The sequence below is a fragment of the Ammospiza caudacuta genome, chromosome 2 (assembly GCF_027887145.1).
Source record: "Ammospiza caudacuta isolate bAmmCau1 chromosome 2, bAmmCau1.pri, whole genome shotgun sequence".
In the NCBI taxonomy this organism is placed as follows: domain Eukaryota; kingdom Metazoa; phylum Chordata; class Aves; order Passeriformes; family Passerellidae; genus Ammospiza; species Ammospiza caudacuta.
Window position 1 is genome coordinate 97,176,211 of NC_080594.1, and position 17,264 is coordinate 97,193,474.

A 17,264-nucleotide genomic window follows, 5' to 3' on the forward strand; every position below is an offset into this window, starting at 1 on the left:
AAAAACAAGCAGCTCCAAATCAATAGCTTGAAAAAAGATGTCTTTGAACTGGAGCCACAGAACCACTTTTGTTGGTAGGTGGTTTGGCTGCTCTTATTCTCAGATCTCTCTCTTGCCTAATTAAGAAAGAAACACCAAAAAAAAATAAAGTTAGAGGTAGCTACTGACTGCAATCCAGTGTTCTCCCTAAGAGGATAGTTTGTAATTCCACAAGTCCTATCTTTTCTGAAGGAAGATCCTTCTTTCCATATCTTTGTCTTGCTGCTTAAAAAATAAAAATCACATATGGCTGGCATGTAACTGCTTTAAAAGAGTGATAAGTTATGCACTTTTAAGTTCTAAATATCCAAACACAACTTATGTAAGGAAAAATGAGTGACACACTTGTCAGTATAATTCATTATGTTGTAGCCTAATTTTCTCTTTTTTTTGCTTACTACAATGTACTCTGTTTGCCAAGGTAAACTGGTATGACCTAAAAAGATCTATTCAAAAGATAGTGAATAAAAGGCAGCAATCAAAATTAAATTACGTCCTATATTTCTACAAGAAGTGAAAAAAATGCCATCATAATGGTTCAGGTTTTGCTGTCTCAGGAAATTGTCTCTTTTCCCCTTTCTATATTCATTTTCTCTTTGACAATCATTAATTATTGACATCTGAAATATGTGAAAGAAATGGACTTTGTTTGCCAAACTTGTCACTGTGTGCTTATAAGTCAGGATTTTTAGTTTTCTTTGTTTGGATTTGGGGAGGATGGGAAGAGTGGGTTAGGTAAGGTTTTATTTGAAAAGTCCATCAAGTGAAAGCTGACACATCCAGAGAACCTATCTACTGAAGAGGGATTGCCTGAAAAATTTTCAGTAGAAAACTTATAAAATCAGTGAGTAGCAAAGAATAGGATGGATTTTTTATTAATGTTACCTTTATGTAAAGAATAAATATTAATTCATTCATGCATTCCTTTTCCCTCTGTTATATTCTTTTTGTCTTGAAGGAATAACCTAATTATTTTTGAAATATGAGGAACATGGGAAATTCCAGATAATTAGAAAAGAGGAAATAGATTATTGTAATTTCCAAGGAAAAAAAAGGCAATTCTGTCAATCTGTGTACAATATATATGATATAAATATCTTATTATAGAGCATAAATATTAAGAACCAAGGCACATATACAAATTTTTTTGGAGAATAAATCTTTGGATGTGAAGAAGAAAATAATGCTTGTAGAAATAACAGATTACATCAGACAAACTGCATTTGGGACTTCTTTTGTAGAACTTCAAAAATTCAGTATAAGATTATAAGGTTCACATTAAATGAAAAATTTTGCACCAAGGCTGCTTCACAGAGACTTACAGAAATAATTCAGAATATTATAAATGTGAGCATGAAGTGCAAAGTACCTGAAACAATTAGTAATATATATGGCAATGAACCAAAACTTCAAAGCACCTGCCTGCAATAGTTTTTTTAATATCTTAATTGATATCAAGAAACAGTCTTAAATGACTATATATGCAGACCAATAAGAATAAGGTGAAAAAAATAAAAGTACAGCAATTTTGGAAAATAACTAATGCTAAAAGTGATCTTACAACAAACCGACCAGTTACCATACATTTATCTGGTTTCTATATATGCCTCTAGATTTTTTTCTGGTAAAATATACTGATTTTTTTACTTCAACAATTAAAAATTCACTTCCTATACAAGGAGTAATAGGGAAATATGTAGCATGCTTCAATGTGTCTGTGGAAAAAGGAAAATATACTCAAGAGTGACAATAAATGACACGTAACTGAGATAAAAGAGCAAAATTTAGGACTAAGAAATAAAACTGGAAGAATACTCAGAAAATCCTCAAAACAAAATTTTAGAGTGGCTTAAATGTGAGTCAGCCACTGGGCCAGTGTAGAGCTCAGTACAGACTTTTGAGGAGGGTCATGGCTATGAAATCCACTGAATCAAAACACCTTTGCAGAAGTGACCATTTGGGATGTTTTAATTTAAACTGAATAAAAATTAAGACAAATTTCTCAGATAAATATACTACCTTATGACAGATGATAAAGAAATTAATTGGAAGAATTAATTTTTCCTGAGTTTTATGGGGTTTTCTGCATTAGGCTTTGAAACCCTTAATCTTTTCTAGACATCTGGATTTCAGTTTCTGAAGAAAAGAAGTAATGAAGATATGTGTGTCTTAGTCCTGGATTATTTATTCATATACTTCCTGTAATTAAGCAGAGCTTCCTCATCTCAGACAATGTGGCAGCAGAATAGTGAGTAGAATATAAATTATAGTTCAGCTCTTGGGATTAGTGGATTCAACTATGCAAATACAACATATGAATTCGCAACATCTACTAAAGATTTGCTAAAGATTTACAATACTTTTGCACCATCTTACTTAAAGCTGACATTCCCATTTCATCTTGACAAAGCAATGTAAAACATATTTACTTTAAAAATTGTCAAAAATCACACATTGTCTCAGAAACATGCTAGCACTGAGCAAACAAACAGCTCTATTATATCTACAAACATATTCATCTGACTCTACTTCAGCAAATGTTTACCTTTAGCTCTTGCTAGGTAGGTCTTTCCCACAGCTAACCACCTCTCCATGCTTGGGCATCCCACCAACATGCACAGGGGCCACAAAATGCTTCACTGTACACAGAATATATGGGCTATGTAATACATTTAAATGTCTTTGTTAACCTGCTAATTTGATTCTGTTGAACACAAAGATGTGTGACTGGCATCCACTGAAGCTCCTCTTCTTTCTCTGCAGACACAGCCATATGATAATAGGGCATCAAAATCAAAATTTCAATTGAAACACTGAAGTGGGCTTGTACAACTTTCCTGCTTGGTTTCCTGGTGACATTGCCACTTCACTGTTTGCCAAGAAGGCACTGCCCAGCTCATTGGGAAATATACTGAGAAAGATTTATGTTGCAGAAGCAGAAAGTAAAACCAGACTCAAACATAAATTGTGATATTAAAGAGAAATAGGATTAGATTTGCTGTTCCACCTAGATAATGCTTTATTTCTTCATTTCTTTTGGTGTTTTTTTTTCTCCTGTGTAACCAGTACTCAGCCAAAGAGGAATAGGAACATATAAAACCCTTCCCACAACACTCACTAGTAGCTTAGACAATGTTTATTGGGATTATGGGGAAGGATTTTTGGACCTTTTTAAATCATACAGGAAAATAGCTTCTCTGTGAGATCATTTCTGCTTCTGCTCTCTTCTGTGGGAGCTTCCCTTGTGCCTCTGAACCCTGTGAGTACTATCAGTCTGGGTAACAGGGATTCTCCTGGCTCTGGATTGCATAATAGTTAGACAAACCACACAAAAGCATCATTTTTCAAGATATACTAAGGTCATGTGCCAAGAGTGGACCAGATTCTCCTCTCATTAAGAGTGCAATACAGCTGGAGCAACTCTGCTGAAACAGATGATGGGAAATTAACACCACATTGGTCTAAACAAGAAAGCAAAGTAAGAGCCAGTGATTGAGATGCATGAAAGGATTTTATGTGCATGCTTGCATAGGATTTTGTGTTTGCTCTCAGATATCACCAGGATAAATTGCCTATTACTATTCAGCCTGACTAGGAAATCTAGCTTTAGGAAGTGTCATTCCAGGTTCTGCTCCTGAAGATTAAATGGTTGTAAAGAATATAAAGACACAGATCAGGAGAAAAAGGGTGCCCTGAATATCTGAGTTGAGTGGAAAGAATTTAACAGCTGCATAGTCATGGAAAGAAGAAAAAGCAGGAGGGTCACAGTTGTTTTTGAGTGTGAGGCAGCTGGACTGCATCTATACGAGTCCTATGACCTATACAAGTCCTACGACCATAAAGAAGCAGCACTTAAGATCAACTAATATTTTTCTAAACAGTGAAACCACACAGACATATTTAATTAAGCAATAAATAACACAGAATTATTTAAAACTGTACTGTAAAATTTATCTATGTGACAATTTGCACCTTAATCTGATAATTCAAAGTTCCTGCATAAAAACTAATGTGTTACACACTTACTTCTTTAAAATATTTACTTTAAATATATGCTGTTTTAATTTAAGAGGTCAGTAATTCTAATAAGCATTTCTTTAGAAGAGTTTCAATGTATAAAGATTAGTGAGAATATTAGTGGTTGATAATATTTTAAAAGGTTTATTTCTATGGCAGACATTTAACTGAATTTCTTACTACCACACATAAATCTATGTCCATTATCTTTGTCATTATGTGATGTCAGAAAATTATGAAGCACTCAATAAAGATTTTTGTTGGAACCTTAAGGTTCTGAAATAAAGTTATTAGCTGCCTGTTATATGCCTGTTATACACTATCACATTGAACTCAGTTTGTGAGATATGGGTTAAGAACTTTCATTACACTTATTTGTGTAAAAATATAATTCTATTTATTTTTATAATCTATGCTTTTAGAGAAAATCTAGTGATGTGGTAGGTATTTCAGCACCTTGTGACAGCATTTCTCCATGTTTAGAAATAGCACAAGCTTTAAAATTCACAGATGTAAAACAGGCATAGCTTTTTATAAGGATTGTAAGGGTTATTTAGTGATCTAATAAACATTTTGTTAAATCTGATGGATTAGAAATGTCAAGAGCTAGTGGAAAGCAGAGGTACCAAGGGTGGCACTTTAATCTAGAAATTAAATAAACATTTTAAAACTTCACAGATATTGAAGTTAAAATAAAAAAAACCCACAAGAACTGCTGAAACAGTTCAGTCAGAATTATACTTGTGTGTGCCCAACAGATCTATGATTGCCTAAAGAAATTAATGTAGTTGTATGCACCTAATAGTGGAGGGAGAACAATACAATGACATTCTCACTGAAACAGCCCAAAAACTGGGATATTCTCTATTGCACAAAACAACAGACTCTGCAAAAACTTCATTCAATTTTATGCATTCTATACTAAATGTAATATACATAATGCTGAAGGTTATTCAGATTGCACATCAAACATTTGAAAGTTAGGAGCCATCAGACTTAACTGGCCATGTCATCTGTATTTCCCCGTATCTGGCTATTTAATGACCTAATTACATCCTCCTGCTCAAGGGACCTCTTTTCTTGTCAATCTTGTAGAAACGTTAAGTGTATGACAGATATGAATAATTCAACTGACTTCAATTGTTTACACACATTTACACATTTGTAATTGCTTTAGCAAATGAGGGTTGCATTGTAAGCTTCTGAAGATGCCCGAGCAAACAATGCTGATATTTATTTTTGCCTTCAAAATATAGCTAGATGTCTTCTAAATAAAGTCAGGTGTCTAGCCTTCCACTGAAAACTCCAGTCAAAAAAGAAATTCTATTCTCTTATAGTCAGTCATTTGTGCACTCTCACTAAGCCCGAGAAACACCAGCAGCTTTACCATCCTCACAGTCCAAACTCTGTGACATGTAATGTAAGCACTGATACTTTGTATTTACAAGATGAATTCTGTGGGCAAGAGAACTGATGATGCCACGGTATAGCTTCAAAAACTGCATCTGTCTTGTCTCCAAAATGTTGTTCTCTGATTTTTTTAGAGCCTGTTACAAAGCATTAATTCATTCCCTTGCCATAGAATGGAGTTACACTGATTCTGGAAAATAGCTGCAAAAATGGATAAGCCTAAGAGTAATCAGTTGAATCCCATCCCAAAAGTGATCACTTTTCTTTACACCCTACAAATTAAGTCGTAGTTAATTAGGCAAGTCACCACGGGCATATGAAGTTACCTTGTGCATTTCTTGTTTTTAAAATATCATAAAGGATCTAATGGGCATAATGGGGCAAACAAGCTAAATGGACACAAAGAAACAACTCCAAAGGGGTAAAACAGAAGATTCCATCAACAGTCAGACTGTGTGGAAAGAGCTATTTTGTTTTTCCATAATATGAGTAGCTTGTAACTCTCACTACACTATCACATTGTACAAGTAGATTTGAAACGGTCTGCAGCCCTTAAGACAGTCCCAAATATCTAGTTACACCTCAGAAATTCCCCAGGGTGATTTACTCCAATTCTAGGCTTGTCAGGGAGACTGCCAGAGCATTCTGGGTTCTGGTCATCTACAGTATAATCAATCCCTACCAGTAAGGTTTAATGAGGAATTAGTAATTTATAGTAACTCTGCATGCTGTAAATTATCCTAAACTGGGTTTCCCTATCCAAAGGGTTGGTGAAAGGAAAAGAACAAATAAAAGCTGAGGGTAGAAAAAGGTAGAAGGGACTTTCAGAGTGATGGTGTTTGTCTTCCCAAGTCACCAGTATTAATGATTAAATACTTTCCTGTCTGCCAATGGGAAGTAGAAAATGAGTTCCTTATTTTTAATTTGTTAGTTTCTCTATTCAATTATATTTATTTCAACAAAGGAGTTTTCTGATTTGTCTCCTAATTGTCTCCCCCACCCTACTGAGGAAGGAATGAGCTAGTAGCCACGAGGGGTTGAGCTGCCAGCTGGGGTTAACCAATGACACTTCTTTATCCAAGTGCTTTATTTGGGTGATGGTGGATGAGAGGCTGGCAATGTGCATTTGTAGTCCAGAAAGCCAACAGTATCCTGGGTTGCATCAAAAAAACTCTGACCAGCAGGTCAAGGGAAGTGATCCTGCCCCTCTACTCTGCCCTTGTGATTCCCCTTCTGGGGTGCTGTGTCCAGCTCTGGGGTCCTCAGAACAAGCCAGACGTTGACTTATTGGAACAAGTCCTGAGGAGAGCCAGGAAGATATTCAGAGAGCTGGAGCACCTCTTCTGTGGAAACAGGCTGAGGGAGTTGGGTTTGCTCACCCTGGAGAGGAAAAGGCTCTGGAGTGATCTTACTGTGGCCTCCCAGTACCTAAAGGTGGCCTACAGGAAATCCAGAGGGGGACTTTTGAAAAGGCCAGGAGATTAAAGCACAAGGGTGAATTGCTTTAAACTGAAATAAGACAGGTTTAAATTAGATATTAGGATGAAATTCTTTGCTGTGGCATTGGAAAGGCACTGGAACAGGTTGCTCAGAGAAGCTGTGGATGCCTTATGCCTGGAAGTGTCCAAGGCCAGGTTAGATGTGGCTCTGAGCAACCTTGCATCGTGGAAGGTGTCCATGACAGGTCATTTGGAGCAACACGATCTTTAAGATCCCTTCCAATCCAAACCATTCTATGATTCTATAGTAATTACCAAAATTGCCAAGGACACAGACACTTAATCACAGACACATAAATCACAGTTTTAAATTTCAAGGATGACCTTCACTCCTCATGAGAAGCTGTTCATTATCAGGTTTATGAATTTGTTTAAAGTGCCCTCAAAACTGATGACTTTAAGATACTTCATTTACTCACCTTTGCTTGCATTCTGAAAGACAGACAAATAAAAATGATTACCCTCAATCAGAAATATCACTTCCAGATCTAGGTCTGAAGGAACAAACTCCACAGTGGCAAGACTGCCATTTGATATAAATTGACATCATTACATCTACTTTAATGAAATACTGCTTTTGTAGCAGCAGCCAGATTGCCTCTTGCTCTCCTTGCAAAGATTTAAGGTATCATGGCACATATCAATGTAGTGCTCTATGAGATTACTGATGCTGCACAGCAGACAATAAAGCTGAAAGGGCCAGTGTGATGATGGCCCATCACTTTGCAATCTGCTTTGTACATCATTCTCACTAATGCCCTAACTTACTCATGGGACTCGGAAATATTCTGCTGACTTTTTAAATTCAAAAGTTATATATTATAAAATATTATAGCTTCCCTGCTTTCAAGAGGAAGAAAAAGGGAGAGGGGGAAAGAAAGAGAAAAAAAGTCAACAAAATGCTTCTGGACGAAGGGAGTATAGATATACAATGATGACTCATGCATAGGATTTTACAAACATAAACAACACATCTGTGCAACATGTCATCAGTTAATAGCATAAATTTGGTGAAAATATTACAACAGCTATTAAAAAGGGCTTCATAGGAAAAAGACAGACAGTACTTGACAAAGCAATGATATCAGCATTAACATAAACTTTCCTGAGAAAACAAGATACCTCTTCAGAATGATCTCTTAGCAAAGTCAGTTATTTGAAAGAGTTAATAATAATTTAGTACTCTGAAGCACTAAAATTTTGATGTAAAGACCAATATTGGAGCATTTAATTATCAATGAATGCTGCCCTGACTAGAAGAACAGAATTCAGGATCTGCAGTTTAGTGCAGCTTGAAGAAAAAATTAAGAACTTCATACCAAAATCAGAGGAAAACCTGTAATTAGAACAATCTTTGAACATACTTGTTTCACCCTTGTTTCATTTGCTATGATTACCATAAGAATCCACTATCATTGTGTTTCATATTTTTCCTTCCTAATATCGCCTATTAAAATGGATGTTTTGCCATCTTTTGAAGTTACTTTAAAACAAAAAAATCATCAGAATGTTAACTCTTTATTTCCTTTTTATTATAAACTTACAGATTTTGATATTTTTACCTTACTCATATAGGAGAGCAAGGTTAGATTACAAAAAGAGGAAGAAGAAGGAGAAAAAGAGAAGACGGGAAAGAAGGGGGAAGGGAAAAGAGGACAAGGAGGAGGAGGACGAGAGAGAAGGAGCCATGATATTGTACCTCCAATACAGCATCTGGCACTGTTTAACAGGATAAATAACTACTTATAAAGCTTCATAGCTGCATTAGCCTATGTAAAACTAAAGATTAGATTGGTGTAATTTAAGAAATTTTAAAAGATTATTAGAAATAGTAAATCATAATATCTAGTGACTTATCTCTTCTTGCCACCATACTGCAAGGAATGTCTCTACATACAGCCTTCATGTTCTCTTTCAGACTATGAAATTTTCTCTGCTCTTTCTTGAGCAGCAACAGAAGGCAGGATGGGACCTCCATGATGGAAAACACAAGGATAAATTGATAGAATTAAACCCAGGAAAGACCCTCTAGAAACCTGAGAGACAGTAATGAAATTCCAAGAAACACCCAAAAAGTGCAGAAATGAATGCAAGGAACAGGACACTAGAATTTGGGCTTTCTGAACAACAGGATTTTTGCCAAAGAAATCCTGCTGTTCTTATTTGTTAAGTGAAAAGCTCAAATTTCTTATCAGTTCCAATAATCCACAGAGGTTATCCTGAGCTTCAACAGCTCTGAGTGTTTCCTGTAAACTGGCAGGGAAGGCTCATTTGAGGACCTGTATAATAACACAGATGCCTCATTTAAGGACCTGAGAAACTGGACCTTGCAGTCTCCACATGTCCCAGACACAAGAAACCAGGGCCATGTGAACCTCAGTTTCTGAGTTACTAGTGCATAAATTCTTCCTTGGGCAAGGAAACTGAAATACAGACAGAGAAAAAAATTTTGTATAGTTTAGAAACTCAGTGAGCAACATTAAAGTAGGAAGGAATTATTTTAATTTCTATTTCAATTTAGAGAACATGGAGTATTTGCAGAGGAGGATGCTGCCAAAATAATATTTTTCAGAGAGAGTGAAATAAAGCCTCTTAGTACCTCATTTTTACCTGAACATCCCTGAACAGCTGTATTCTTGTATTTTGCTGAGGTCACCTCATGGGTCTTTGATCCCTATAGTTACTTTAAAAATTTATATTCTAAATGGCTTTTGCATGTCCTCCTTGAGCACCACGTGTGGTGAATGACACAAAAGTCAGCCAGGATCTATTTTATTAATTGATGCAAAGAGATTAGATTCTAGATATTAACCTTGTATAACGAGGCTCTGTCTGTGCCCCAGAGTTTCTGAGCCCTATTGTTCTGCACTGGAAACAGTGCAGACACTTGATACTTTTTCTGTTCCATGGCACCAACTACAAAAACCAAAATAAATTACTGTTTCTACTAACAGGCTTTTTGTATATCTTATTCTAAATTAGATATATTTTAAATGAGAATTATTTTAAATCAGAAATAATTTTAAATAAGATATCAAAACACTGGAAAGAAACAGCAATGTTGCTAATTCCATGGCTATTTTACTATTTTCTTTCTTTCAAAAAAATATATTTGAGGATACTTTACCTATGTGTACAATCTATACTGCAAATTGGAAACATTCAACCCTTTAATATTTTGTTTGTGCCACTGCCTTGACTTAAAAAGCAAAGCTAGAATTTAGAACAATAGTCCACTGAGAACCATTCTGAAGATAAAAAGCAAAATATATGTATGGGCAAACTTTTCCAGAAGTGTAAAATGTGTGTTACTCAAGGCTTTTTGTTTTTAAGTTGAAGTAAAAACTGATCCCTGTCTCTCTGCTCACAGAGCTTTAGAAATTGAGCCAACGCTGCAGGTAAATTCAGCAGAAACACTGCATCTGAAGTTGATAAATCTGCTGAAATCACGTATATGATTTCTTCATTATCCTACTTTAACAGGATTTAATAGCATCTGATGTTATGAATTCTCATTTTATTATATATTCATTGAGAAGAAGTGTCACAGCTTCCATTTAAAAATGAGAAATTCCACTTATTAAATGAGAATATTCTCCACTTAAATGAGAAGATTTCTCTTCTGATCAGCAAACTTTGATGATTGAGGGGCTCACCTCACAGCTGGCAACTTTTACTTTGATAAGACAGAAGCAGAACCAGTAAATTCAAAAAGACAGCAACAGAAAAAATGATTAAGCTTGGTAGCCCAGGAAGATATAGTCTTGCAAAATATGACACTTCTTTATCTACCTCTCTCTTAAGCCATTGTAGGAGTTCAAATGGAACTCATAAATAGGTTAAATACAAGTCTATTAATCCCTAATTAGATAGCAGTAGAAATTTATTCAAATTCATCCAATTAAGAAGGAACTGCTACTGCCTGATTGGTGATAGAAAATAGGTTTTCCAACATTCCATTCCTTTGCCACAAAGTCTCCTACTTCAAACATACTTTCTTCTTGTAAGAATGGAGAAAAAAAAGTGTTTTAATTTTTAAATAAGAGCTATTTTGAATTCTGACCCCATTACCTATATGATAAGGAAGATCCAAAAAGTAAATGCAGGGATGGTGAGGGAGGATAGAATTTCCTATCTTTTGGGAATTCAGGTTGGGATTAGGGCCACAAATTCTCTTTAGAATACTAGAAATACCAGTTTGACAGCGAAGGAAATAAGAATTTGAAAGGTGAAAAACTCCATCAGGTTCAGGTGTACAAGCCTATATGGAAGTATGACAAAATCATTTCTCATTCCAGTCAATGAATAGTACGACAAGACCAGAGTATGGCTGAACAGCCAACAAAACCAATACAGTTAACAAAAAAATCACCAAAACTAATTATCTGGTTTCTAAAAACATCCTGTTCAGTTACCAAGGCAATATAGAGATGTAGCACAAATGAAGATTTTTAGGAAACATTTTGAAAAGGTAACTCATAAACTCTGAAAGCATAATTTCTTTCTTACCTGCAGTCTATTGGCTGAAAAAAAACATACAGCAGAGATTGCCCATACAAACTCAGAACATGAAAGCTTTCCCAAATCTCCCATTATGTACATCTTCTCCTCAACCAGCCTGCCCAGCTTGATTCACATTTGAGGATTGTAGTAGGGCACAGATGATTTATTTGTGAAAGAGATAGAATTATAAACTCCTATATTCCTCACTGTTTGAGTATTATCAGAGAAAAAACTTGCTGCCCAAGCAGTAATTTAATATCCACAACTTTTTCCAAGACAACTCAAACTTATGCGTAAGCAGCTAATGCTGTTTTTCAGAAGTAAAATAATAAAGGGCAGATCATGACTGGTTGATATACATCAATCAAGGGGATTGGAACTTGTCTTGAGTGCATGAGGCTGCCAAACAAACAGTTCTTAGGCAAGACAATCCTCTTTCTTTCCTGAATCTTTTAAGAATTAAGTGACCCAAAACCCCAATACTGAACTGGGAATGGGGAACAAAAGTTTGCCTTCTAACAGAAGCAGACCTTTTTGTCTTTTCACATTAATTCTATATGTCACTGATTTCTAACTATAACAAAAATGGAGTTGTGTTTATGAGCATTAGTACCTCATGACCAGGCATAAACAAATCATAGCCTATGAAATACAAAAATTGAACCCATGACATCGACACCTAGAAAGCTGAAAAATTAGACTATTCTCCTTCTCCTTTTTAATTATCTGCACACAATATACAATATTTCATATATCTTAAATCATACTAATAGAATAAATTGTAAAAAAAGGCCTCCTTTCTGAGGTCATACTTTTAAGACTTAACTTTTTCGATGATATTTATAAATATATTTCTACATATCAATATAAATTTTATAAATTTATCAATTTATAAATATATTTCCAAATTTCATTATTTGTTCAATTAAAAAGTAACAGGCCTATACCCCTTGCAGTCAGGCAAGATTTTCTCTGAAAAAAGTCTGAAAGACACATAAGCAAAACAACATGGCAAGCCCTACCAGAACATGACAGAAGGCTTTGTAGTGTAGGTAAGAAAGGTTTTATGAAACTTGAAAGAATTTACCTTGACAAGAAGTCTGCGAAAGAGAGACGTACTGGATACCCATGTCGGATAATTTTGATCATGTCTAGGACACCAATATACTGCAGCTGAGCAGACACATAAAAATGATCAAAAGTATCTGGCAACTTGGAGTTATTAGGCTTTATACAATGAACACAATGTGGTGTGCAATTCTGCAGCTTCCCAATAATATCTGCAAGTGATTTCTGGAGAAAAAAACAAACCAACAAAACAGCAATTATCAATCCTTCTTATGAAGCTAAGACAATTGTTCAATACATATGCTCTTCCTAACTTTTTAACATTATTTTCTCAAAAGGGTTGACCAGGTCATGCAAGTTGCTCCTTCAAACATAAGATTTTTCTTTCTTCTGTTGCAATCTGCAGAGGGTGATCCTGCTTTTAAAACACCTGGAGATTCTTTTGCAAATTCTGCCCATAAGACGTTCACTGACCCTGAGCTGTACTGCCACAGTGGTTGGGCCCCCTCGTTCCAGTCTCTGGAGAAATGAGGATGTTCCTTTCTTTTTCAACAGCTGTGGAAGAGAAAAGCACACACTCAACAGTTTTATCTCAAGATGGGCAGTAGACCTTTATTGTCATTGTTGCAGTTGACTAATGAAGGCAAAAATTTGTACAAACGCTGTGTCATAGACAAGGACTGAGTTTCAGAAAGAAATGGGAAGTGGATAAATATCCTCAGGTATTTGCTGAGCCGTGATTGGTAAGTTTTGATTTCAAAAGCAACTACATACATTATAATGATAATACACCTTTTACAAATAACTGGGCAAATCAATATGTTTCAGAAGTCTGTGGCAGAAGTAGGACTTGTGCACTTAGTATCCCATAGAGTCTAGAAGCAGCCTAATTCTGTAAATCTGTAAGAAGGTGCCTTATGCCTTTGGCAGGTGTTTAAGTCAGTAAATCTAAGAGTACAGATCATTTAAAACAATTTCAACAGCAAAATAATAATACTAGTATTTAAAAAAAATCTTCTAATTTCTTCTTGCACATGTAAACACAGTTAAACTTCTCTTTGCTAACACATTTTCACCAATTTGAGACATAAATTATTAACAACTTCCTATCTCATTAGAACCAATGTTGCCCCATACACCAGAATTGGGAGGGGAAAATTAATTAATTTTTCGCTGCTCTACTTCCTATCTTTGAGACTGAAATGGAAATAATCATACCAAAAGTGATCCCAGAACTTAGGGTCTTTTGTTAAACTTTCTACAGAAAGGCTGGAAAAATTATTGCATTCCAGGGTTTGGCAAAGCTGTGAGATTTAAACCCCCTTATCAATGACAACCTTTTCACCTCTGAGTCTCCATTGCCTTTCTTCAGTCCACTTACCCCATAAAAATCCCTTTCTATTGAGTCAGCATATTCTGGCCTACTGCTTTTTCCAGTTTTATCAAAAAAGCTTACATCTTCTAAGCTTGGCCCACTCAAGCCAAATGCCATTAAAAATATTGTATTGCAAGCAATTTTCTACTCACCATGCTAAACTTTGGAGCTCTTTTTTATTTCACTTACTAGGATGCAATAAGATTTTAAAGGCAAATTCCCCCTCAACTTCAAAACTAAAAAGTAAAAAAGATCTGCTTGTTCCAGTTTCTCTCATAAAAAGGACCACTAGCATGCCAATGACACTTTTCAGTAAAGTTTAAAAATAATTGTGGAATATAACCAAAATAGAATTTTCTCCACCTTATGGATAATGCTGTCACCCCTTCCTCTCAATATTTAAATCAATAGTTCAAGATTGTTTCTTGATTTAGTGGGAGATCTAAGAACAACACTTCCTACTTGCTCTCCCATGTTACATATGACTTTCCATGGGAAAGAAAAATTTGTTTCAGAATGAGAAAGAGAAAACAAATGAAAAATGAAAAAAAAGACGAAAGAAAAAAATAAATTTAATTCAAACTGTCAAAACTTGGACATCTTTAATCTTCAGCTATGGGCTAAGGAAAAAGGCTATATCACACAAGCTGTACCTCTCTATTGCCCTGTAATATACAGCTATACATTGGAATATCTTGTACCTCTAATCTATAGAAAAAACCTCCACATACATATATATTTGAAATCTCTCTTAAGAAGCTAAAAATCTCCTCCTAAAAATATCTAAAGACTTTTGCTGTATAAACTGTGAAACATACCAATTCTTCCAAAGTAAGTCAGGAGAAGACAACAGAGCCAAAATATGCACCAGGAAAAAAGATTAGAGAAAACAAGGGAGCAAGAGTTGATGTGAGCAAGAGTCATGAGAGTGTCAATGAAGGTATCTTTTATTTGAAAAGGCCACATGATCTTCATAAGTCACAGAGGCTTGAGCTGGCATCCCCAGATTCCTATGACTCTTTATGTGCCCCAAACTCCTAGCCAGTTAAAAGATCTGTTCATGTGTGCCTTAGAATGGATGCATTGTTGTCTTGGATCCTACCACACTAGCATTAGCTCAAAGAGGTGTCCTTACCTGTGCCAGCATGCTCAGCATCAAGAGTCATGTATGGAAAGGTAAACAGATATATATGTATTAGATGGCCACATGGAGAGAAATTTATAATTATATAAACAAGCACTTAGCTAGGATTGCAGTGACAAGATGAAAGAGGAGGAGACTCACAACAAAATCCTATTTGACTTTAACATTCTCTAATTCCCTTTCAGGGATATGGTGGAGCCTAGGTTACTGCCCATACACAGCACCATATGTACCTCCCATTTCATGATTCCTACTGCCTACAGTATGATGTATGTTGTGACTCAAACTCCAGATATAAATAAATGTCAGTCTCTGGTTGATAATTTTTGCCTTAATGTCCCTCCTTCTCTCTCTCCTCTATTCTATTTTTTTTCTTCTCTTTATTGCCATTAACCTCTGAACAAACTCCAATTAAAATTCAGTGGTTATGATTTTCCAACTCATAATAATTTAAATTTTAAGCTGACAAGAAAAAGCTCCTTACATTGCATTTGCAATTGCAGTAAAAAAAAAACCAAACCCAATATTATTTCAGTCCACCACAGCATATTTTCAAGGCTATATTGAAGAAGGGAAGGAATTATTTGGGACTGCACAGTTACAGATGTGGGTTTGATCCACAACAGAATTTAACAATTTACCTACTTCCAGCTCCTGCAACAAGTGCCTATTCCAAAAAAAAAAAAAGTGTTGCTTTTTGCCAATGGAACAGCTTAGATTCCTAAAGTTCTGCTCCAGTCCTGCAGGGCAGTATACCTTGCTCAAATTCAGCCAACTTAGTATTGACAAAGAGCTCTGTCTCACCTGCACAGCTGCTCTCAAAGCCTGTGTCTGAGAAGCAAAGCCATCCTTGTCTCTGCAGACAGATGAAGGATGAAGTTCTTCCCACCTTCCAACTAATGCCTAAAGGTTTACAGCATTTTCACTGAATCTGAAATTTCTGACTTCAGATATCATGCTTCCCAAGGGAATTGAATGTCTTCTGTCTCTCAAGAGAGTAACTAAAGGTTAAAAGCAATTCTGGACATGTCAAAACCAGCATAATTTCAGAGGTCTCAACTGCGCAGTGTTTTGCCCTGGTTTTTAACTCACAAATGCTTTTCATACTTCCTCCCATGTATGGGACTAGGATCTTTGTCACATCCTTAGGAAACTTCCTTTAGGAAGCTGTTACTACAGTGGAAAGGCACCTAAAGGCACCTTGCAAGGCCTCAGCTGTTTGCTAAATATAGCCTTAAACCAACACCATTCACTTCAATCTAAGTTTTTCCACAGAGATTACTGACAAGAACAGTAGTCAGGAATTATGCTGTTATCAGCACAGGGACTATAAGGAAAGTCCCATTGCTAAAGCCTTCCACAATGACACATGAGTACAGGCTCCTTAATCCCATGACAGAATCAATTTTATGCAGCTGTAAACCAAAAATAGAGTTGTAAGATTCAAGAAACCTGGTGAGGCAGCTGATGTATTGTGAGAAGTGTGTGCTTCTTTTCTAAAAGGATAAATTCCTAAGCTCTGTCATGAATTAACTCACTAAATCACATTATTTCTTTTCAAGAGAGATGTTCCATGTGACATGAGCAATTAATTTTCTGATAATCTTCAAAGTTTCTCTCCCGCTCCTCTCTTTTTTTGCTTTTGTTTGTGGTTTATGGATAATGTTTGTTTGGGTTTTTCTTTTCACTTTTTTGTCTGACTTAGCGGGAAAATAAGTAAGTTTAGAAATAAGGCATATTTGATCTGATTTAAAATTGACTGGAAAAATTTACTATAAAACACCATTTAAAATAACAATGATGGCCAAAATTTACATCTGATCTTCATATGAAACCAGAAATCTTCTCATTATGACATAATAAGAACATTAAGATTTTACTTTTACACTTCCTATGTCTGAATTTACTCAACTATTCACCATAAAGCCTTTCAAGGAGAAAAAAATGAAGAAGTGCTCCTATACAACCAAAAATTGGTAAGACTGCATTGAGTCCTAGTAAGCCCTGGAACCAGGCAATCCTGGAATGATTCAGACTTGAAGGACCTTATCATCTTGTTTGACCTTCTGCTCAAAGAGTCCAAGAAAGAGATTTCTGAACCAGAATTATTAGTGTTCATAAATTATAACCTTTTCTCACTTTTGCTGCTTTGGTGTTGGGATTAAGTACTAAATTATTTTAATAACGCAATGACTACAGAGAATGAAGC

The 17,264-nt window shown here is 35.6% G+C and overlaps 1 protein-coding gene across 1 annotated transcript in view; it reads right to left on the minus strand.

Moving 5' to 3' along the window:
- MYO16 (myosin XVI) overlaps positions 1 to 17,264 on the minus strand; it is a 277,468-nt gene that overhangs the window by 63,943 nt on the left and 196,261 nt on the right. The window contains exons 26-27 of the mRNA XM_058825534.1: positions 13,011 to 13,091; positions 12,556 to 12,761 (exon numbers count right to left, since the gene is read on the minus strand). Of these exons, the coding sequence (XP_058681517.1) occupies positions 12,556 to 12,761; positions 13,011 to 13,091 (287 nt within the window). The remainder of the gene's footprint in view (positions 1 to 12,555; positions 12,762 to 13,010; positions 13,092 to 17,264) is intronic.